General features: G+C 37.8%; 1 protein-coding gene across 2 annotated transcripts in view; it reads left to right on the top strand.

Moving 5' to 3' along the window:
- Positions 1–25,970, top strand: part of camkvl (CaM kinase-like vesicle-associated, like) — a 47,118-nt gene that overhangs the window by 6,542 nt on the left and 14,606 nt on the right. The window contains exon 2 of one of the 2 annotated variants that reach the window (XM_051880707.1): positions 22,837–22,861. The exons of the other annotated variant lie outside the window; for it this stretch is intronic. Coding sequence (XP_051736667.1) covers positions 22,856–22,861 — 6 coding nt within the window. The 5' untranslated portion in view covers positions 22,837–22,855. The remainder of the gene's footprint in view (positions 1–22,836; positions 22,862–25,970) is intronic. 2 annotated transcript variants of the gene reach the window in all.

The raw sequence follows: 25,970 nt of genomic DNA, 5'->3' as shown, positions 1-25,970 counted from the left end.
ACAGTTTAATCTTGAGTACATATAGAGTAATACTGCATCCTTCATATCTCCGAACAGTCTTTAGTTTTATCATATTTATAAAAGATAGTTACGCTGTACAGAGTCTTTCCGAAAAAAAGCCGAGCTCCTGGAGGCGCGCCTGCCGTCACTGCCGTGGGCAGAGCAAAAGAGTCACGAGCGCGCACAGCTTTTGCGTAGAGATCGTCTGTGCAAGCTGTGACATCATTATAAATGGAAAGGGAACAAAAACGTTCATGTAGTTTACATTTTATCCACTTGCGCACCGATTGCCAACAAAACACAGACATCTGATGCAGCTTTACTCACCACCCGTCATATGCAAAGCCAGCGCCGAACTGTGACTTGTTTACAAAGTATTCATCACCGAAATCCCGGGAACAAACAAACATATGTGCACAACTCCGTTGCTGCCCCGGAAAAACAAACTTCATCCACTGTTCCCTTAACACTGGGTTCTTTGGGAAGCTGAAAAAGGTCATCTTTCCCTCACAACCAAAAATGCACTCCTTTGGCGACAGGAGCTGCATCTCATTTTGGAGGCTGTGTCCTCCGGAGGTCGCGTTTGAAGGCTGCATACGTCATCAAGGGTGTCATATTTAAGAAAGTACCGTAATAAAATTGTCTGATATTCATTGTGAGGTGTAAAATACTGTAATTTCTTTCTTACTTTGCAATCTAACAGTTATTTTTCTTAAATGAGACTGCCTCGATTATGTATGCAGCCTTCAAAGGATGCAGCCCCTGAATTGGGACACAGCCATTGTTGAAAAATCTCTCGGCTTCCGTATCCCAAATGAGAGTGTTGATGGGCGTGCTCTTGCTCTGGGTGATGTGCAGTGTTGGGTGTAATGCGTAACGCGTTACTGTAATTAAATTACTTATCCACTGAAAAAGTAACGTAAGGAATTACTGTTCATTTTTAGGTAATTTAATTACAATTACTCATAATGTACTTGCTTTACGTTCAACAGTTCTGTTTAAATCAATATTGAATTTAAAATCTAAATTTGTCGTCTAAAGGTAAAAGTGAACGCTGCCTTCTTTAAAATCGTTAGCTGTAGTGCAGTTGCGCGTGAGTTGTTCGCAACTTCGCACCACTTGGCTGCGTAGTCGCTGTCTGAAGATGTCGGCAGAAGCGAGTGTCTGTTTTGCAGAATGGAAATATTCCAATTACTTCACTTTTTTGACACAGGTAGGCAAGAACATTACGGTAAAATGTAAGCTATGTCCTAGAAAGAAAAAACTGCGCGCGCTCCCTGAGAGACGATCTTCAGTCAGTGTGCTCTCGACCAAAGCGCACACACATAGCCGCCTCTCGCGAGTGTCAAATTTTCGCGGTTTATTACACATAAACGTTCAAATACACACACAGTTATGTCAAAATGCCCGTCTTGGCGTATATTCGCGTTGGTTATGTGAATGTGAACAGCATGTGTAACAGCATATTGTCTCCGTCCATTATAGGTCTTAGTGACAGCAGCCTTTAAAACATGCTACTGTCTACTATTGGCTGTCTGTATTATAAATGATAATCAAACAACAAAAGAAAAGCTTTAATAAGGATTAATCTATATATAATTTATACAGTTATGACTATGCAGAGTTATTTTATATTTGATTATTCAGTTTCTGTGGTAGTTTTACTTACTACTATTAGACCTACCTGGAAAAAAAAATAGCATTGTTTTATTTGTATTTTTATATATTTTTACCGTGGTATCGAGTATTGTGCACTTTTAGTGGTATCGGTACCGACTACTAGATTTTTGGTATAGTAATTAGTAATTAATTACTTTTTTGAACACTGGTGATGTGTGTGCGCACACTTATCAGGGAGAAGTGCCTATACAAGGAATTCCGCCCTTTTATGACGTGATACAGGCCATACTTGAAAAAATTAGGCGAAACATGTCCACAACCGGAAGTTGTATATTTGGCACAGAAATACTCCGTCATACGTCCAACTCGTGTTTTGCATGAGAATGCAACTATTTAACAGTGTAAATAAGTCAGAATGCATGAAATAGTATTACACCCCTCCCCCCCTTTAAGTTCAAAGCAATGTAAACATTACATAACCATCCTATATGACTCATTGATTGCCCATACTAATTAATGATCAGTAAAGTATACTTAAAAGCCTAGAACACTCAACTGTGTGCAAGACATAACATCAGGCAAAGCAAACCCCAAATTTTAGTATGACATTTCTGAGCCGTCTCACTATAGATGCATATCCTCCATCCAAGAGGGTTAAATCTGTCTGATCGGGGGACTCTCACAAAGGTGGCAATGAAATCAAGTCAAGACAAGCATCCAGACATGATTAAATTCCCAGCCGAGGTTTCCAAGACAGCCCATGAACGTCACTCCATCTTTTTACAGTGACTCTGAATGACGATTTTGACTTAAAATTACATTAGACGTGATCGAAACAAATGTAACATCTTACACCCATTTACTGTTATATTGACATAATGGTGCATTGAATTAATATAAAAGCACCCCAGAGTCCACTGATATGCCGAATGTCAGCATCATTTTCTGCGTTTCTACTGGATGAAGCTCTGAATCATTTCAGCCCACATCCTGGGTTCTATCACCTCCAGCTACTCAACAAATTACGCCACTTATGAGAGTAAGTGCTGGCAACCCTGAGCTAGACGGAGTGGAGAACCTCAGCGAGAACATATGCTAGCGAGTTTACATTTTTCAAATGGCTTGTTATCACAGTGTGGAAACATTACATACTACAGTCTCCATAACATTAGTGGAGGGAAATCACAATCAATGAGTCACAAATGAAGCTCTATATGCAATCGGTTATTTATAAACATGCTAATGCCCATTAGCGCCGTGTCACACAACATTGTTTTCACCTCTTGGATGGTGCCAATTAAGTGGTTACTTAATTTTGGAGACTCATCACAGCAGCTTTCCTGAAGATCTGAGACAAATATATTCAGCGAAAAATAATGCATACACGTAACCCACCATATGAGCATTATATGAAGCCTTTCTCTTCAGTTTCCAACCAGTGCAGCATTCAGTCCGACTCCTGTAGGCCACCTTGATGCTAGACTACATATAGCAAACACTTTCAAGTTAGATTCGTACCTTTTGCCCACACACTACACACCTCCCACAGATGCGTTTTGTAAATGGACGGGTGTATTTCAGTACTGCAGGCGTCTAAGTGTCTTGTCCAACATTCAGCTCATAAGCTCAGATTTGCTGTTTGCAGTTTTAAACAAATGAAGTAAACACGTGTTAATCATATCAGCCTACAACAAATGAGCTATTCTCCTTGATGGATATGTAATCTCAATAAACACCCTCCCATAATGATGAATGAAATAGGATTGTGAAAAATATTCTCACAGGTTTTATAGCTCATATCTAATCAGCTTTACAATAACTATAAAATTGTGATTGGGACTGTTTTATGTACAGCCTGTATAGACACAGGGTGCTTTAAGAATAAACTTAGACATAAGCTCTTATCTCATTAGTATATATATATATATTTTTTTTAGGTATTCATACAAAATGGTGACATATGCATTGTTTGGATATATACATATGATATGGATGTATTGACAGCATCTAAAATATAAATGTCTTTACAAGTATAAAAATCTTTGCAAATCCTATATACTATTTATTTGTTAATATTATTTAAATGTATGTAAATATATACCTCTACAGTGTACTATTATTTAGATACAATCATAATAATTTTATATTAACAATAATAATTGACAATAATTTTAGTTACAGTATACATTTACACTATTTACACATTTTTAAAGAAAATAAAATAAAAATTAAATGAGTCAGTAATGATTCAATGATGACAGAATTTTAATTTGTTTTAAAGGTTAGGCTTGGGTAAAGTGATGCATATATTTAATTAATGTCATATACCATAAAACCAACCTATTCAGTAAATTCAATATTCTATTCAACTAAAATATTCTATTGTAAACTATTTTTAGTTCCTTGTTTTAGTTCATTCTATTTTTTAAGTTAGTTCATACAACACTTGTTTTAGATGCTGTCGAACATAAAAGGAATCCACACACAAAACAGATTTAAAGTAGATGGATGGAAAGGTTTATTATTATTATTATTATTATTTTGCACAGTCAGTTTTTTGTTAGTGCACTTTGGTATTCTGTTGTCACTTTATATGAGAATCTTCAAGTAAAATACTACTTTTCAAAAGATCTTGAACTTTGAATTTGTTTGGTGTGCGGTTTCCTTTTCTGCTTTTCATGTTTTGTAAACTGAATTTACGCTCCCAGAAAATACTTTTCATGTACAAATTGCCACAGGACTTTTTCATATTTTTTGCAAGTTAGATGCTGTCAGTACATTAATAATGTTAATGTATGTGTGCTAGAACAATGCTTTACATACAAATACCTGTGAATACTAATGTCATATTACCAACACATCCGCACTCATTTACGCTCATACTCACATAATACATTAATCAGCTTGAGGACACGTATTATGTATGCTTTAACATTCCTGTAGCTCAAACAGTAGATCATGTTGCTAACAATACCAAGGACATGGGTTTAATTAAAGGCAGCGGCTGTTTAGATACTATTTACACTAAGTGCAAATAGTGATAGATGCTATTTACACTAAGTGCAAATAGCGATAGATGCTATTTACACTAAATGCAAATAGCGATAGATGCTATTTACACTAAGTGAAAATAGCAATATATTCTATTTACACTAAGTGACAATAGCAATATATTCTATTTACACTAAGTAACAATAGCTGCGTTTTCTTAGCGAAATGCTATTTACACTAGGTGAAAATAGCGATAGATTCTATTTACACCATGTAAAAGTATCAGTTCTTTGCAATAAGAAAGTAATTAGATGCCATCTATACTTTATATTGGCAGATACTATTTGCACCTCAGTATTTTTGTACATTAACAGGATGCAATAATATCATAGAGTGTAAATGATTATATTAAAATTAGATGCTGCCTTATTGGGAGAATAAAAACCCTCCCTACACCTAACACTACCTGATAAACACTTTTAAAATGATTAAACACTCGTTCACAGTTTATTTCCACTTTTAGAACATTATTTTCATTTTTATTGAAAATTAACGCAAGCTCGGCAAAAGGCAGAATCGAACCCGCGTTGATCGCGTAAAAATCCAAGTCTGCAAGCCTTACTCGCTACTGCTGCACCACTGAAGGTATTAAATCATCTTTTTTAAAACTCGAGTGGCCCAACCAGACATTGGTGGACAGAGCTAGAGTAAATAGCATTTGCCAGCAAGGGACGCTATTTGCACTTAGTGTAAATAGACACTACGTTAATGAAATGCATGATAACTGATAAAATATAGAAATTGAATAGAGTGTAAGTTTGGATAAAGGCATGTTTGTATGTGTATAAAAAGAATGATTCAGTGTTTCAAAGAGGCCAGAATGTTGTAGATACGTAGGAAATATATGTCTTGATCTTGTTAGAAGATGTTAATTGTTGCTTTTAAGTGCCCCATTACCCCAGCACATGCCCTCATTCATTCCAGCTGAGGTTCTTCTCCACAGCCATTCAGTGAACCCTCTCTGGGGGTCATAAAGAGTTAAGCTCAGACCTTACAGCACTGCTGAGATGCCACGCATCTGCTGCAGTCATGTTGAACAACAATAATTTACACCCCCTCTAGCACTCTTCACTAACATATTAAAGAAAGATAATATAATTATTTTTCACTAATATGCATATATAGGATACAAAGGATGAGTCGCTCCCCTTAAGACGACCACAGCCCAGCCATAGTAGTGTCATGATAGCCCCTTTAGCGGAAACTAACACAGGAAGAGAGTGGCAATTATTGTATAATTGAGATAAACCGACAACTAAGCCATTACGAGGGTCATGTGAGTCTTAACGCACTCGTTCACGCTCAAACATTCTCTTTCTCTCCATCAAATTACTTTTAATCATCTACATTATATAATTTGAAGCAGAGGCGCTTTCCACCAACTCCACCTCGCTTAGGTACCTTTTGCAGCATAATTTTGTTTCCGTTTGCATGCGAAATAGACAGAACAGCTTCCACTTCACCATTTGTGATAAAACAAAGCAAATAAAGAGAGAAAAATAATAGTGGTTGGGGGGGAAGCAGGGCTTTGTGAGCGAGATATGCAAGTTGAGGCTTTCCGCATCACAATGAAAGCTGGCGCTTTTGTTTGCGCTTTTGTGACGGGCGATGCTTTCTATTACATTCAAAGTGCGGTAAATACATGCGGGACATGGGAGCGAACATAAATCAGTGATGAGGACTCTTCCCTGTAGCCTCGTTTTGTCTGCCATTACTCCCAACTTGAGGATAAAGAGAATGGAGAATGAGATGAGGAACAAAAAGAGATGAAGCCTTTGCCATTGAAAGCTTGATCCTCATTATGACAGCAGTGTGCTATACGTACCCTTGTCATTTTAATGCTGTCCCACATTGAGCCACTAATCTTCCTCTTTCTGTTTATTTATCTAGGGAGGAGGAAATAAAAACACAGCAGAACTGGAAATTAAATTACTGCTTTTGGTGTCATAATATAAATGTCTGATAATCTAATTCTGTTTATATTAAAGACAGTGATAAATCACTGCTCTTTTTTAAAACCGTTATCATAGAACGGGCAAGGTGTGTTATTCAGCTCATAGCAAACCACAAAACAGTAGATTGTAAATTGGTAGATTCATAAATTGTAATCCTTCAGATTATTGAACAGCAATACAACTGAATGTAATTTCTGCACCTTTGTTGGCACCAAACAGAACTGACCCCGACTTAAAAGCATTACTGAACAATCATATCTTAGCAACTGTTGCCAGCCAGCATTTTCTTAGACAAGCTTTTGCTCTGCAATTTAAAGGAAAATTCCAAATATATGGAATCTTTAAATAAATCTTAAAATCAGTCTTCAAAAAAAAAAAAGAAAGAAAGAAAGAAAAAGTGTATGGTAATAGATCACTGTCATTTTAGTATCATTGAGATAAATTATAGTTTAAAAAAAAAATGTTTTGAAGTAGTTTTTTTTTTTTTTGTATTAATATTAGTTATTGTTTTTTAAATGTGTGTGTGTGTGTGTGTGTGTGTGTGTGTATATATATATATATATTATATATAATTTTTTTATTTTTACTTCAGTTTTAGTTATTTCAGTACATCAAGTTAAACTAATTTAAAATGAGGAATGTTGCTTTGGCAACTAGCTTTGGCAAGTTTTATTTATTTTTTATTTCAAATAATGTTATTATTATTTTATGATCTAGTTTTAGGCCTCATTTACACTAGTGCGTTTTTGTTTTAAAACGGCGTTTTAAAATGAAAACGATCCTCATCTACACTGACGTTTCCAAAGCGTTTCAGAAACGATCTCCGTTCACACTACATGGCCGAAAATGGGTGTCACGTGACCGTTCAAGCACACTGGGCATGCGCATACAATTATGAACAGTTGCCTCTTGCGCATGTAGGCAGCTGCAGTATTAAAAAAAATGCAGAGTTTAACTGCACAGTGTCTGCTAAAAATAACAACAAAGCCAGCAAAGATTGCAGTTTAGTCTCCATGTTATTGTTTACACGGTCGTCAAGGATACGTTTTCAAAAGTCTCCGTTTTGGTCCGTTTATAGAGGGTATGCATAGACGTCACTTTCCCGCCGGAACGTGCTCCCTCAGCTGGACTGAGTAGCAAAAGAACCTGCTGCATGACTGGATTTAATAGGGGAAACTGCGAAAATGCGAGTAAAACAAACAATTACACTAAAGGTTGGGCTGGAAAGTGTTCCTTATGACATGTCAAAGAAACCTAATCCATGGATATTGGCATGCAGCCAGGAATCGTGTTTCCTGACATTATATGTGCCTGATTTCGACGCCGGGGAAATACATGAAACAAATCTGCCTGTGAACGCTTTATATACAGTCAGTCGCAAAGCTTTTTCCTGTTTTAGATGTGTTTTGTGTGTTTTTTGCGGCATTCACGCTGAAAACCAATGTTGCCACTCAGTCTTTTGCCACTCAGTGGGCGTAACCGCAGTCATAACGGTCGACGGTGACGTCACGTGCATACCCTCTAAACTGAAACGCAACCCCGGCGTTTTCAAACTAAAATGGGCTCTGCAGCATTTTCGAAAGTCTCCGTTTTCAAGGTTCGAAAACGCCGGCGTAGTGTAAACTACAGGCGTAACCGTAGCAAAACTTATGTGTTTTAAAACGAAATCCACTAGTGTAAACGTGAGAAGCATTTTTAGTTACACTACTGTATAATTTAACTTTTTTTTAAAGAAAAATATCAGATAAAAATTCTTTGCAATGTCAGACTTTATTCCAGAACACTGAACAATCAGCACAATCAATTTTTACCATTTTATGAGCAAATTTTACTGAAAACCATGCCGCCAGAATGGAGTCCAGTTAATTCCCATGGGATGTTCTGTAAAGCATGTCTGAGTTAGCAACAGTAACCAAGGGGTGAGGCTTAGCAAAGGAATAAATAAAAAAATAATGATCATTGGTTGCTAAACAGAGCACACACACACTATTGGTTGAGCCAATGTTTCTGCGTTGGGCTGGTAGGGATGTTCAAGCGTGTTTGTAAAAATGAACCAAATATATTTGCATGTTTTTCTTCATATTAAGCTGGGATAGGAGAAAATATGTAAATATCAAGAAAATTACACACTTTATTTAAAATTTATCGACTTAATGTTGCAAGGTGTAGCGAATGAAAAATCATATTCCTTTTTCTTCCAGCCGTAAAAAGAAAGATTGATGTTTTAATATAGCTGTAGCGTCGAACAATGTATTGTTTAAACATATTCACAATCTGACTCATGTGTTCTGTCCTCCTACAGACGTTCTTCGTATTCTGCCCTTTGGCCTCTTGTCTCCTTGTTTTTGATCACTTTGTTTTCCCTGCTTCTCCTGTCCTCCTTTCTGCTGTCTTTCCCAACCAGCTTCTTCAAGAGCATTTACCCATCCGTGATAGCAAGTCAAGTGCTGTAGCATCATACGCACAGTCATGCGCACACGTACGCTCTGTTGTTAATATATTCTGTTTAAAATCCATTCACCCCTCAACACACTTCTACACGCTGGCCCTCTCTGGGCGTACTTTAAATAACCAAACCTTTGATGTCTAATCTAATGTTAGATATGTAGGAGGCTGAGACGATTGACTACTACAGTACTGACAGAGAGGAGAGCTATTGCACAACGCATTATTGGAGTATCAAGCGAATACAATGCATTGGAAGTAAAGGGAAATGAGCCTGCAATGTCTTTCACTGACCTGATTTTAGATAATCCACCTACTTAAAACTCTGAATCGTCACCCCTTGGTCCTATATTTGGCTGCTTTGTAACCGATGTGCCTTAGGTTAGAGTATAGGAGATGACGCTAATTGCTAATCTGTTAGCTCTGTGAGTTTTTGTGTGTTGGTGTGACAGGCGGCATTGACAGTTTACACTGAGAGGAAGCAGCCAAACTCTCCAGATGGGCAATTTTCAGTGACTTTGGCCTGCTGATTCACTTTCCTCTGCGTTCGGCACTTCTGACTTCCAGTCAATGTGTTTTTCTTCATTGAGGTAGCACTGTGCTAATTTGCATATGAGCTGTAGAGGCGAGTATTTCAAAATCTATCTCTTAAGGGGACAAACATCAGAATCTGTATTACAACAAGTTAATGAGTTGTTAAGTACCCTTTGCGATAGTGTGGGAAAGTTTTCAGCCTGATTGTTAATTCCAGTCTGTGGGCACAAAGAGGATAAATGACGCTGAGAGTTTTCGTAACATGGCCACCATTATCTTCATTTCAATCATCAGATCTCGCTTTGCAAGGGAGCGGATTTCACTGCTGAATATTTTACACTTGCCTTTCTGTACTCTCCCCTTTCATTTTCCTGCTCTGGTGCTTTCTTGCAGCTTCTCTGGTCTTCGATCTCTGAAGCTGATGGCTTTAGCAGAGGACTTGTCCCTTCATTACACTCTCCCAACATGTGACTTCTCTAAAAACGTTCAGCTGTAAAGTTTGAATTTGGAGTACTGAAGTTGGCTGCCTTTTATATTTAATGTTGCCTTTTTCTAATCAATGATTTTATTCATAAATATTTAAAATTCAGGACATTTGCTGCACAAACCAAATTTGGCAGCATGTTGATTGACATTTGTACTATGATGTACTGTGATGAGGGTGGGACACATTAGGGCTGGGTAAAAATAAAACTTTTCCAGTTAATTGTATCTTGATTTCAACAGACAAAATGTCAATGGACATAAAACACGTCTTTCTATTGAGCTGTTTTGGATGGCTGCATGCAATATAGGGCTCGATTGTAATCCGATTCATGAACAAATGACTCTTTTGAATTGGTTCTTTGTAGTGAATCAAAAACATACAATATTAGATATAGCAGTATTGTAGAATGCAGATCCCATTCACAAACAAATAAATATCTAGTTCAGTCATGAAACTCTAGAGGGAGCAGGCTGATAGGTTCTTTACATGCAATCTGCAAGCAATCTTACGGAGCCCCGCACATGACACGCAGGAAAAAAAGTAAATCGTGCACATGATTTACTAATCCGTTCCCTCGACTTACTAAATCATGCGCATGATTTCTAATTTGTTCTCTCGATTTATAAATAGTGCGCATGATTTAGCAATCAAATTTTAGCCTACTATTTTTTCCTGCATGTCATGTGCGAGGCTCCATACAATCACATTATTACTGCATGACACAAGCTGATTGGCCTCTGCTGATCCTGTAGCCAATGAGATTGCTTGCTCAATATTTAAATAGTCTGGTTCAGTGTTTTCTGTAAGCTAGTTCTGCAGCGCACTATCAGAGTTCCTCTGAAACCCTCCACCTCCCACAGCTCCACCTGCCTAGATCTGCTACAGGATTTATGTATGTCTACTCATGCAGCACATGCAGCGTGTCATGTATGTATTGGCAGTAGCAAGCCTATACTTGCTCTGCAGCAGCAATAATCAACAGCAGCAGCATAGCAGATCTAATCTGCTAAGACCAAATAACATTGCCATATTCAATAATATGCCAAAACTATTCAGAGAGTTGTCATGATTGGACTCTTGTGAGTCTATTTTGTAATGAATCATTAAAAAACAGAAGTCTTTATGAGTTATAGATTTATAATAATTTTGCACATTATTTAAGCAAGAAATACAAGTTAAAGTTTACTTTGTTCATGTCTTTCTTTCTTCAGTAAAAAAAATAAAAATAAATAAGGTTTTTGAGAAAAACATTCCAGGATTTTTCTCCATATAGTGGACTTCAACAGGGTTCAATGGGTTGAAGGTCCAAATTGAAGTTTAAGTGCAGCTTCAAAGGGCTCTACACAATCCCAGCCAAAGAATAAGGGTCTTATCTAGCAAAACGATTGGTAATTTTCTAAAAACTAAACAATTATATACTTTTTAACCACAAATGCTCATCTTGCACTGCTCTGCGATGCGCCACGCATTATGTAATCACACTGGAAATGTCACACGTGACGTAGGCGGAAGTACCGTGGTAGGGCGAAAAACTCCACCTCATTATCTTCTCCAACTTCAAAATCGTCAAAATTCATTGTTTTACTTTTTTCTCTAAAGGCTGTTTGACTTAGTCTTTGCACGTTTGCTTTTTAAACACTTGCTTGGTACTTCCGCCTACGTCACGCGTGACCTTTCCTATGTGATTACGTAATGCGTGGCACATCGCACAGCTAGATCTTTTTCTGGGATAGTGTAGAGTCTTTTGAAGCTGCATTGAAACTGCAATTTGGACCCACTGAACCCTGTTGAAGTCCACTATATGGAGAAAAATCCTGGAATGTTTTCCTCAAAAACCTTCTTAAGAAATACAGACATAAACATCTTGGATGACATGGGGGTGAGTAAATTATCAGGAAATTTTAATTCTAAAGTGAACTAATCCTTTAATTTGCTATCCACGGATGATATTGTGTTTATTATTTTATATGTAAGAAAAAAAAGTAAATAAATAGCAAATGAACTGCAGTTTGGACCCTATAAAATTTTGACATGTAACAACTTAGAAGGTTTCGTGCATAATACGCCATTAGATGAGAAATTTATTTCATTTATTAGCAAAATGAAATATGCCCAATTGAATCAGAACTGAATTTAATGGAATAAAAATCAAGAGCTTGTGAATTTGAATCAAATCAGGAAATCTGTATTGACACTCATCCCAAGCACACATTTATACACAATCCCTGTTATTGTTAATTTTAGTACATATTTCCAGTTTTCCTGCTTGGCACATTTCCAGAAGGCCAGCAAGATTTTCATTTGAAGTTTGGTCCCTTTGGAATTCCCTTAATATTTCATACATCTATTCCAGCCACTAACTAATTACCACAGTACAGTGTCAAGCCCTACAGTACAGAGCGAGAGATGAAACTGTGCTTTTGAATGACTGAGGGGGGGATGGAAGAACACATCACCGTTAGAGAGCTGGTGTGAACAAGATCAGCAATTTGCTTTTGAAAAACATCACGAACGTCTATCATTCCAATTTGTATGGATACTTTCAGACTCTATGCTGTAAAAATGAAGTGTTCATAGAACTTATGATTAAAACATTCAAGGCAACAGTTTGCATTGTTTGTTCTGAGTTTAATTAAATTTCTCAAGTATTTTAAAGTTCTCATGATGTAAAATCTGCCATATATGACCATATAAGAAACTGTAAGAAAATGAATCCTGCATAAAAGACAACAAATTTCTAAACATGCCAGCAAAACCAACAATAGTAGTGAAAAAAAAATGGCAAATGGTCAGTAACCATATTAATTATGTATGTCCCAGTGCATGCTGGGAAGAGGGTGCACAGGACCAAACTACAAAGCATTTTTTAGGTTAGGGATATTTGACCTAACAAAGAGACAAATAAAAAAAACATTAATCATATCATTTATATAAAAGCAGCATTTAAATACAATTATTAATTGTTTTATGTTAATAATTGTATTTCTGTTAATTGTCTTCTCTTGGTACCATCCACTTAAATCATTTCAGGTATTTTTTCTCTCTATCTCTCCTTCATCCTTCACTTTTAACCTTCTACTTTGTTCACTCCATCCCTTATCCCCGCTGTCTTCTCTATTTCACTTGCTTGTTCTTGCTCTTTCTCTCTCTTTTTCCCTCTGATTCTCCCAGGAGCCCAACTGACCTAATTCTCCTCCGAAGACATGGCTGCACTCGCATGGGCGCGCAATACTGTTTCTCACACTTGCATCTTCCGTATCCTAGATTCACCTCACCTTGTGAAAAAACAATATTTTTTTTTTATTTCATCAGCTACAGTAGGTCCATGCAATGTCCTCATTAAAATACCACAAAGCCATTTTTTTTTTTTTTTCATTCACAGCAAATTCAGCAAGGTATTAGCAGTTTAAAACTTTGTTTCTGGTGTGAATTTACTTCCTCAGTGGACCCATTACTTATGTTTGTTGCCAAGTTCTTCATTAGCTTGAAGACCCTTCTGATAGGGAGGTCTGATTAATGAAGATTAAAGCAGTGGTTCTAATTTGGAGGATCACTCACAAACCAAAATGGGTCACAAGTCTGTTTAGGTTGGTTAGCAAAATAAATAGGCTTATTAACTTTTTAAAAAGTTTTCTGTTGTTATTGATGGCAAACCCGTGTGTCTAGTCAAATGTAAATTCACTTTTCACTTGATAGAATCAGTGATCGGCAGCAGCGTGGCTAAATTTCTACATTTCTCAGTAGTGTACCATTTGTTTTTTAAAGTCACCATGATATCAAATTTGACAATTCTTCTTATTAATTTTTTTTAACAGAATGTTACATTGTAGGCCAAATGATTTATCCATCCAATTTATCCATTTATAAAATTCTTCTGCCCTCTTAATCTTTAAAGGGTTAGTTCACCCAAAAATGAAAATAATGTCATTTATTACTCACCCTCATGTCGTTCTACATCCGTATGACCTTTGTTTATCTTCGGAACACAAATTAAGTTATTTTTGATGAAATCCGATGGCTCAGTGAGGCCTCTATAGACAGCAATGCCATTGAACTTCTCAAGATCCAGAGAGGTACTCAAAACATGTGAGTTCAGTGGTTCAATCGTAATATTATAAAGCGACGAGAATACTTTTTGTGTGCCAAAAAAACAAAATAACGACTTTTCAATGATATCTAGTGATGGCCGATTTCAAAACACTGCTTCAAATCTTTTGTTTCAAATCAGTGATTCGGATCGTGTGTCAAAATGCCAAACTGCTGAAATCACGTGACTTTGGCGCTCCAAATTACTTCCTACGATCCAGTCAATTCCTGAAGGATGAAATCAAATCCCTTCTTGCATTTTTCTTATTGCAAGGCTGCGTTTAACTCCACTTTTAGACATACACTCGCAAACTGGCCCCACCGCCATTTTGACGTACATCCGAGTGAACGAGATGGAGGGAAGTGAGCGAGGGAAGGGCATAAAAAATTGAAATGACTTAAACGCAGCCCAGAAGCCGTTTCACTCGGATATAAATCACAAGAGCGAAGAAAAGACTACTGCAACTTTTGTTTCATGCTGACTTGAAGTCATTTCGTTTTTTTTTTTAGTAGTTAAGCCATTTTATTTCATAAGTATCATGGTGGCGTTGTTAAACCCTAAAGCGTTGTTTTTCTTGACAATATTTCAGAAATAAAGTTTTCTCTGATGGTTGTTCAGAATTAAAACAAGCAATGTCCGATTTGGGAATGACTCTTTTGAATCTGTTCTATTAAATGAATCTGTCAATCCTTTCTGAATCATTGAAGTAATCAGTTTGAGTTTGAATCGATCAGAGCAGATCCAACGTAAGTGACTCACTTAACTGAATCAGTTGGGCGGGTTGTCCAACTTCACAGAGATCACTTCTTGCGGCCCGGGTAACAACTTGTGCTCTTCTATAAAGTACAACCCGAGTAACAACTCACACTCCCCATGTCTATGGACATTAAGTCAGTATGGTCACACCTTGGCATAGCGAATTATATGAGATTTACACACATATATATGGCTTGTAAACTTCTTTGTGGGTGTGTTGTAAGGTATTTCTATACATTTTTTTAGTGCACCATATAATTTTGCTTTTTTGTGATTGTTACAAACAATGAACGACATAACAGTTTTTAATTGGCTGTGTGCAGAACAGATGCTCTCCATTTCTGTTGCCAAATCTGACTTGTATAACAACGTTCTACTCAAAGCATTTGTCCATCTCTGATTTAAATCTGAAAATTGTATCATCCCAGGTTATGTCCTTTATTCGCTCTTCTTTTTATGTGTGTTCTTTCCACTTTCACATTTGAAAACAGAGGCTGAGCACGAAGAGGGGGAGCTGGGTAAATGAACAATAGTATAAAGGATCAAAGCTTTATGAGAATAGAGAGATATAATGTGGAGACAAACTGCTTGGAGTACAATCATCAATTGGGTTTTGAGGGGAAAAGAATATACCACAGCTTCTGTAATGGTTAATTTTACATGAAAATAATAAAGTAGTGAAGAGTGAAGTAGCTGAGGCATTTTTCAAACAGAACCTTGAACAGTCTGCAGTGTTAGTTTAGCATCACAGCTGGTGAAAGAAAGTGCCAGAAGGATGTGCGTGTGTGAGAGAGAGTGGAAATGCATGTGAATGTCTATAGGTGAGCTGAGTGTTTTGATTTTACTTGCACATGTGCAATTATCGATCAGTCAACCTCAACATTATGCGCCAGAGAAGGTTCATATAAATCTCAGATACAAATCGATAATTATTACACCATAAAGTCTTCCTATCCACCACTAAATTTAACAGCTGACAGGCCCATTTAATGACTAGTAAACCAAAAGAACCAAAATACTGACACATTAGAAAGCAGAGCGCTTTGTCATATTATTAAGCTTTAACAAAACTTTAAAGTTTTCACTAGATTTTTTGCTTGAATGCGATAGTTATATGAATTAAGTGTGATTAACTATAAAAATAACCAGACAGAGAAAAAAAAAATCATGCTCCCTGACCTGTACGTAAATTTAGCATTTTCATTCCATCTGAGCAATTCAGGGTTGAAGTAGCACCTTCCTGTTTTTGCGGCTCTTCAAGCTGTTCCTTGCTGTAGGGTTGCACATGCGGCCTTGCATAACATTAGAAATGAGTAGGTGAGGTTTATTTTTAAAGGAATGATCTGGGTTTAACAAGTTCAGATTTATCGACAGCACGCTGTCGATTACCACAGACAACTTTTACTCATCCCTCTGCTTGTAAAACGTTTCTAAATTATTTTCAGTGGTAATTGACAGTATGTCACCAATGTTCCCGATAAGGTTTTATTTGTACTGAACCAGAAACTTTCATTTTAACAAGGTGCCTGATCGCATCTGTCTAACCTTTACAGTTTGTGTGACACATTTCAATGCGGTTTGTTTTGTGAACCTGTCTCAGTGTAATGGTAAAGGCTGTTATTGACTATAACAACTATATTAGACCTGACAGCAAACCCACAACCCGTAAGGATTGTTACTCATGTCACATTTGAAAAGGGCATTTACATGGATGTAAGACTCAGAAGCAAAAAAATGGCCCATTAAAATGAATATTTTGGGTAAAGACAGTTTAAGCGCTGTCAGCGGCATGTGTGGCATGCTGTCGAATATCACAGAAAATAATTTTGACTTATCCTTCAGTTTATAAAAAGCAAACAAAAAGTGCAGTTACAATCAGTGTTATTGATGATTGATGATACTGATGATTACCATATAGATATATAAATATAGATTCCTCATTAGTGGCTGTTTCTATGGGCTGCTATATGTAAGGTATTCGCCATATTGGAACGGTCCAAACACCGGTGAACATTCAAAAGCACGTTGACTGTGCGTCTGCAATCGTAGACACATGTATGAATATCTATATCTGCAATAGACTTCAGCAGACAATTTTGCTAAACTAACACAATAGCTGACGAAGGCATCAGCTAACACAACATTAAAAAGTTACCATAGTATAAAAAACTGTAATATTGAGTTAATACATATAAAAACAGAAACCAACACATTCTCACCTGTGAAAGGTTATCCCATTTCTTCGGGAATTTAAATCTCGTGGGTCTCACAACCAGAAGCTACAATCTTGTGTGGCATCATTAGCCACGTTTCCATTACAGATTATTTGTGCAAAACTTTTGCGATATTTTCTAAATATTGATTAAAAACTATTGTGAAATGACGGCGTTTCCATTAACCAATGTTATGCGACTAAAACGTCTTTTTTTTCTCTCGCATTCCAAAAATCATGGGAACCAAGTCATTCCAAAAATCATGGCAACGAATTTTGGTAGATTTACATATATCCCAGCCACTACACTAGCCATTATTTTTAATCAAAGGAGACGTAGGCATGTTATCCAAGCATTTATGGCAAGGAAAGCCCCTTATACTTGGGGAGTGGCTGGGTGTTTTTGGGTGTTTCTTCCTCCTATCTGCTTCGAGGTCTTGATAAATTCAAATTGTGGCATTTCTTTGTTGTTTAGAATCCAGTAGTCCCTTAATACTTTTGTCTTTAATGAGTTTAATGAAGAACCCTCGTCTTCTGTCCAAACATACCGCTCCTCTTTAAAGAATGATCGACTTGACATACGGCAGGTGACCTGTAAATGCGAAAAAACTGTTTCCATTGCAGTTTTGCGAAATATTCCTTCTTACTGTGAGTGACAACACACTAACTGTTCCAAGATGGCGGGCGTGCCGATGTGTCTGGAGCGGTCGAATGTGGCATCTACATATACATATCTATGGATGATTACATAAAGAATTGGCGTTCAAGGCTTATCCTTATTCAGTACACTAAGCTTACAATATCGATTTAAATGTTGAGCAATTGGTTTTGATTTGGCGGGAAATTGCATGTTTGGTCCCAATTGAGGGACAAAAAAAATGTCAAACTACCATGTTTTTGGTGCAGGAAACCTTAACATTTTAAGTGAACATAAGTGGAAAACATAAAATGATAATATGTATATATATATATATATATATATATATATATATGAAGACTTCAGATGCAAAAGCCTGTAAGTGCCATCTGAAATTTTCTTCTAAAATTAGCATTTTTATCAAGCTCATATGTTTAGATTCAGTAATTTAACTTTAATGGCAATTAATAGGTCCTTTTCATTGCCATTAAAGTGAAATAACTGAACATAAACATACAAGCTTGATAAAAATGCTCATTTTAGAAGAAAATTTCAGACGGCACTTAGAGGCTTTTGCATCTGAAGTCTTCATATATACACTATATTGCCAAAAGTATTGGGACACCCCTCCAAATCATTGAATTCAGGTATTCCAATCACTTCCATGGCCACAGGTGTATAAAATCAAGCACCTAGGCATGCAGACTGCTTCTACAAACATTTGTGAAAGAATGGGTCGCTCTCAGGAGCTCAGTGAATTCAAGCGTGGTACCGTTATAGGTTGCCACCTGTGCAATAAGTCCATTCGTGAAGTTTCCTCACTACTAAATATTCCACAGTCAACTGTTAGTGGTCTCATAACAAAGTGGAAGCAATTAGGAACAACAGCAACTCAGCCACGAAGTGGTAGGCCACGTAAAATCACAGAGCGGGGTCAGCGCATGCTGAGGCGCACAGTGTGCAGAAGTCGACAACTTTCTGCAGAGTCAATAGCTACAGACCTCCGAACTTCATGTGGCCTTCAGATTAGCTCAAGAACAGCGCGTAGAGAGCTTCATGGAGAGCTTCAAGTGCAATGCAAAGCGTCGGATGCAGTGGTGTAAAGCACGCCACCACTGGACTCTATAGCAGTGGAGACCTGTTCTCTGGAGTGGCGAATCACGCTTCTCTGTCTGGCAATCCGATGGATGAGTCTGGGTTTGGCAGTTGCCAGGAGAACGGTACTTGCCTGACTGCATTGTGCCAAGTGTAAAGTTTGGTGGAGGGGGGATTATGGTGTGGGGTTGTTTTTCAGGGGTTGGGCTTGGCCCCTTAGTTCCAGTGAAAGGAACTCTTAATGCTTCAGCTTACCAAGACATTTTGGACAATTTCATGCTCCCAACTTTGTGGGAACAGTTTGGGGATGGCCCCTTCCTGTTCCAACATGACTGCGCACCAGTGCACAAAGCAAGGTCCATAAAGACATGGATGAGTGAGTCTGGTGTGGAGGAACTTGACTGGCCTGCACAGAGTCCTGACCTCAACCCGATAGAACACCTTTGGGATGAATTAGAGTGGAGACTGCGAGCCAGTCCTTCTTTTATAACATCAATGCCTGACCTCATAAATGCGCTTCTAGAAGAATGGTCAAAAATTCCCATAAACACACTCCTAAACCTTGTGGAAAGGCTTCCCAGAAGAGTTGAGGCTGTTATAGCTGCAAAGGGTGGGCCAACTCCATATTACACCCTACGGATTAAGAATGGGATGTCATTAAAGTTCATGTGCACGTAAAGGCAGGCGTCCCAAAAACGTTTGGCAATATAGCGTGTATATATATATATATATATATATATATATATATATATATATATATATATGACTCCATTAGTATACTCATCATACTGAAAGTTTGGATATAGTGACTGTGGGTGGATTTAATTTCTGGGTCACACAAACCCCCTTCTTACAAATATAATCATTAGACATTCAAATCGTCAGTGACCATGTGTCCGTATAGTGCCTGAATGTGTATGTGTAGGGGCATGTTGTGTGTATGTTCAGCTGAGTAAGTGCACTGAGCAACTCAAAGATAATGCTTAATTAAAGTCACAGTTAGTCAGTAAGCAAGTGTATCTTTGCTCATTACGGCAATAAGCGTGAGTTACTGCACTTCCTTTCAGCGATAATCCACTCAATGCTAATGCATAATTCATAAAAAACAGCAAGCGAACACTTATTTACCCCCTCAACTCTCTATCACAACCAGTTTTGGTTCCTTTTTCCAAATGTAAATCTGTCAATCAATCATCAAACAAGAATGAGGCATTACGTTTTATTACTCTGCTAACCTTCCTGTGTTTGTATCTCAGTTTTGGACTAAAGCTGTTCCTCACTCGTCAAATTGATTTTTGCTTCAGTCAGTCACTGCTTTTATCTGCAGGTGTCCATTGACCAAAGGTTACACACACCAGTTCCTGTTTTAGCTCCACTGTCTTCCCTCTGGGAGATATACGGTATCTATATAGCTGAAGAACAGTCTGTAGGGAGACAGAGAAAGGTAATGATGCGGTTGTCTTGTATGTGGCCCCGGCTGCGCGAGACCCCGGGGACCTCATTTAGATTCTGCTTGGACACAGGAATCTGTGTTAAAAAAGCAGCAGAATTGCTGAAAGAAGGGTCTTATGAAGGGCCCTTTTACCACAGCTGCCAGCATGCTTTAAAAACTCGTTATATAGCAAAAGGGAGCAATAGTCACATCTCCTGCTGTACCGGTCTGGCGAGAAGCCTGTCTTCTAGCTTCAAATGGCTTCGGTTATATTTGATTTCCGCTAATGGGTTTAATGCAACTTAAAAAATGTTTTGGTTTTTTTTTGTCGCAAAGAACCAGGACCCATTCATAGCTCTGTGTTTCTACCGCAAAGCAAGTGGCACGAGCATCATTTCATCGAAATCCATTTACAAGGCTTCATTTGCATTTGTTTTGGAGCTTGGTTTTAAAATATGTCCATAATTCTGACAAAAAAATAATAAATACACCCGCTGTTCTTCCCTCAGACTGATGTTGTAAATTTACATTGGCGCACAGAGCAAAGTTGGCTTATTAAAAAGGCGGGTGTAAATAATTTTCTGCTCTGTTGTTGCTTGCAGACAGTTCAGTGATGAGCGATCTATGAACTATGTGGAGATCGCTGATTATAATTGGGCGGAGGGTTCGCTCATGCAGCGAGCAGACAAACGGCTTAAAAAAGGATATGCAACATTTGCATTGGCTTCTCAGATGAAGAAGAGAGTACAGCGAGCAGCAGGAGTGCCTCATTATATATTGTGGCAAAACCACAATGAAATCAATTTGTGTCATCATAGGTAACGATTCCACTTAATGTTTAAGACAATAGGAGCAAATCGAAGTCTCAGACAGGAAGACAAATGGAAGCTTTGATGGCTTCTGTCTTTCTAATGAATAAAATCTGTCCTCCCACAGTCTTGTTGTAGCCTACCTGCGGACTTTTAACACAATGAGTTTCTCTCCTCTGCCTACACGTGTCTCAAAATACCATTATGGATACTTTAACATTTCTTCTGAATCATTGAACCAGTTTTTAGGGTATATTTAGAGTTTTTTATTTTATTTTTCTTTCCCTTCCCACTGGAGTTAAGATGAACACATCAGTAGCATGTAGTGAACTTTGCCCCCCCCTCCACCCCCCCATTTGTAGTATTAATATGTTAGCCTTAAGGTTATGAATAAGCTGGTGTGTTCCAAAACAATGACAAAATTCGCATTTAGGAGATATAAGCATTCAAAACTTACAGTCTCTCACTTCCGCTAAAATGAATCACAGATTTTTATGAAATCACAGCGGACTTCAGCTTCTCATCAAATCTTCTGTCCAATCAAATGCTCTGTAGAATCTGAAGTCCCGCCCCCTACACTATAAATCAGACGCTGATTTGAAGCTGTGGCTGAAATCAGCCATTTGTTCACACATTTACTAATTTCTATATGGCGAATGGCACATAGTGCGCTATATAGAGGATAGGAATGATTCAGACAGTGTAAATATGCTTTCCATTGACGCGAATTAAGTCCGTTTTCGCGTTTGTGTCACGTGAACCACCGCAGCGCGGACCACAAAACGTATTGGACCCATTTGAATTCTGCATATAATGCTGTATTTTGAGAAACAGTTAGAGATTAGAAGGAAATATTATATCGATATATTCCTGTTTCAGTTGAAATTACGTCAACGCATTGAATAATGCTGCGCATTCCAAGACACTTAAGTGGGCCTTTAAAGGGTTAGTTCACCCAAAAATGAAAATAATGTCATTTATTACTCACCCTCATGTCGTTCCACACCCGTAAGACCTTCGTTCATCTTCGGAACACAAATTAAGATATTGTTGATGAAATCTGATGGCTCAGTGAGGCCTCCATTGCCAGCAATGGTACTTCCTCTCTCAAGATCCATAAAGGTACTAAAAACATATTTGAAACAGTTCACGTGACTTCAGTGGTTCTATCTTAATATTATAAAGCGACAAGAATACTTTTTGTGCGCCACTGAGCCATTGGATTTCATCAACAATATCTTAATTTGTGTTCCGAAGATGAACGAAGGTCTTACGGGTGTGGAACGACATGAGGGTGAGTAATTAATGACATTCTTTTCATTTTTGGATGAACTAATCCTTTAAGGACAAATGGAACGTCATTTATTGTATGCTATCAATGCATGTAGTAATGTATATCTAGTAATGTAAATGTATATCTTGAATGCAAGTCCCTTTGGGTAAATGTGAATGCCAAATGCATAAATAAACAACAACAAAAAAAAAAAATCAAAAGCAAGTCACATTAAAGTCTCATTAAAAATGTGAATTCTGTCCTCATTTACTCACCCTCCTGCATTTGTTTCTGCCTTAGAACACAAGATAAGATATTTCAAAAAATGTTTTAGGTTTTTTGGTATATACAATGAAAGTTTTTTTTTTTTTTTTTTTTACACCATTGTCTGTCATTGTATGGACAGTTGAAACATTTCTCAAATTATCTTCTTTTTTCCACAGACGACAGGTTTGGAACGACATGAGAGTGAGTAAATTATGGCAACATTTTCATCTTTGGATAAACTACCCCTGTTTTTGACAGTGTAATCAGCTAATCACAGTGACGTGGAGGCACTGCCTCCTTTCATGTGACTTTTCACCATGTTTTAGGACCTTGAGTCTTCTCCTTCATCTTGTACTGTTGATTATTTTCTCATCCAAATCTCAAGTGGTCTATTCTCTCCCAGTTCTTTTCAATCTATTCTCCTTCCTGTTTGTGCTCCCTGTGTCTTCACCTATGTGCACATAAGCTCAGGGATCAGGCGCTCATTCTAGTGTATGACCTACAGAAACAGGCAAAATTCAACATCCATGTCTTCAGCATCAGTCCTGGTCAATTCGTAGCATTCCACCTGAAGGGTAACAGATTGATTTAATCCAGGCCTTCACTGCCCTTCCTGTATGGAAGCTGTCCTTTTGCATCAGCTCCAGATTTCTGAGCCTCCCTCCTGAGGAGCAGACAGTTTGGATGAGCATCTTGTGTTTGAATGAGAGCCCTTCCCTCCCTCCTCCCCTGATCTGTGGAGCATCCAGCTGCTCCAAGCAGCAGCCCAGCTGGACTCACTCAGCCTGGGTGGGGTTAACACTGCCCCCTTTACATTCATGCCAAATTCAATTCTAAGAATTCACCACTGAAGTCAGACATGTTATTGATTGTGGAGTCAGTCCAAACTCAAATGGATGGGTAACTTAAAATATGAATCCAAGACTGTTTACACTTGGTATTAACATATGCCTTGGGTTATCCGTTCACAAGTGGTCAGACCAAGAGATGTCAGTGTGTTTCTGCATGTTGATAAAGCAAAAAGTTTATTGACTCACTGTTGCTTACAATATAGTTCAAAATTTTAATCTCACAACAAATGTGATATTTTAAGGATAAATTGTTATTGTAGTTGAGTACACAAACTTGGGACATGATTGTCATTACATTTAGACATCTTGTATATAGTCTTGTGTACGTTTTAGCAGCGGACGAATGAGATAGTGAAGAATATTCTGGTCACTCTTTTTCAGACAGTTAAAATGAGTAGGGAACTGTAGCTTTCAAGCTATAAAAGGAAAAAATATGATAAAAGTGGTCTGTCGTATACGGCTTATGAACTATATTTCTAATCTGAAGTCAAATAAAAGCTTTATAAGACAATTAATATTCAGTAATATCATCGCTTTGACTGCATCAAATGAGGACAAAACTTGAACTGAATAATGAATCTGTGGAGCTGCTTTACAGCTACATTTTATTTGTTCCATAATTAATGAATTTGGCAACATTAACAATGTTATTTTCACAATCTGTATTATTTAAAGCACTATATACATAAATGTGACTTGACTTGTGTGAGGAACAGACTGAAATTTAAGTCTTTACCATCAAATATCGACCCTAGTTCTCCTTGGCATGTTCATGAGAGAAGTAGTTCACGACCCTAGTTCTCCTTGGCATGTTCATGAGAGAAGTAGTCCAATTCGTGAAGTACTCATCCTTTTGAGTCAGTGAATCATTTGATTCAGTTCACAAAAAGGCATAAAGGATGGGTAAATGAATCTGCATTTTTGGGTGAGCTATTGACCACTTGTGATCGAATCTTTAACATTTAAAGTTGGCATGAAATGGAAATTCACTGTATCTATTTTCTAAATGTATGTTATTTATCTTATTATGAATGATTCATCCATTTTTTTAAAGTTTGACCTTACAATTTTTAATCAAAATAACTCTCAGGTGTCAGACTTCTCCAATTATTTACTTCACTTAAACCCCGCCGTCCATCCACTCAACAACTGATGAATTGAACCAATTCACCACCATACTTTTTTTTCTTTTCGATAATCAACTCGGATGTACATCGCAAATACGAAAGTAAAGATCTGACAACTTTAATACTAAGTGCATATGGAGTCTTGTTTATATTTCCTTTTAAAGGAAACTTCCAACACTCTGTGATAAAATTGTTGATTCCACATAACATGTAATTGTAACAAAGAAGCTGAACCGAAGGCAGAATATTTGCTTTACTAATTCGAATGAGTCTTTTCTCAATATTTTCACTACATCTGAGGCTTCAGCTGAGGCTCTGGCAAAAATTGCGTCTAGTGGTGCCAAAATTCTGTTTCAGAACACCAAATGCATAATAAACCCAGCAGGATGATAATGATTATGGTGTTTTTCTGTGAGAGGTGGACATGAAAGCGGGACTGCACGCTATAATTTAGCACCAGATTAAGAAAGGGAAGGAACTTCAACGCTCCATGCTGTGACTTTTGAACTTGTTGCTGTGCTGGATTGTGAGGAGGTGTGTGTGTATGTGGGTTTGGGTTCAGATGTGTTTGGAGAACAGCACAGCTCCTCTCATCCATCCTGTGGGACTGGCTCTGGTGTTTAATGTGTGTGCCTCTAGAGATGAAGATTCATTGCTTTAATAAGAGCAGTACAGACAGGAGAGAGAAGAGTGTACCATTAGAGAGAAGTGTCTTGAGGAAGGCTGATGGTGAGGGTCTTATGGTCTTTAATGATGGAGGGAGGAATCTGTTGCAAGCTAGTCTTTGTAGAAGGCGCCCCTCAAACCCTTTGTCGCTTCCTCGTCTTTGTCTTGTATCTTTCTTGAACTCGGTCTCCGGTGGACGCATTGCCTTGTGCAGGCTGGAGGAATGTTCGAATGCTAATTTTGGACCGAAAGATGGGTGTGTGTATGAAACGGGTGGGCGTGTGCAAAAATAGCCATTATGAATATGCATGGACCCTCAATTAAAACAACATACATTTTTGCCAGAACTGATCTGAGAAATCACAAGCTCTGAGACAGTAATCCTTAATCACACCGCACCCCGCAATGGTACATTAACAAAGTCGTCTCTACAAGATTGACTTTTTTTCTCACCGGAGAGAGAAGGATGTGCGATTCATTACATGTAATACAGGGCACATATTGAGTGTAGCTAATGAGCGAGGGCTGTCAAATGTGATCCATCCTTCCAGTGCAAGGTTCCCATCAAAACATGCGCATCACTACCCTAATGTAAGCATGTCACCTCCTGTATTTGCATCCAGCTCCGGAGGGAATCCACGCTCGTTGTGAATATATCTTGTCAGT

The sequence above is a fragment of the Ctenopharyngodon idella genome, chromosome 22, assembly GCF_019924925.1.
Source record: "Ctenopharyngodon idella isolate HZGC_01 chromosome 22, HZGC01, whole genome shotgun sequence".
Lineage (NCBI taxonomy): Eukaryota > Metazoa > Chordata > Actinopteri > Cypriniformes > Xenocyprididae > Ctenopharyngodon > Ctenopharyngodon idella.
Note: the sequence above shows the minus strand (reverse complement) of the source record. Positions and strands in the feature narration are given on the sequence as shown.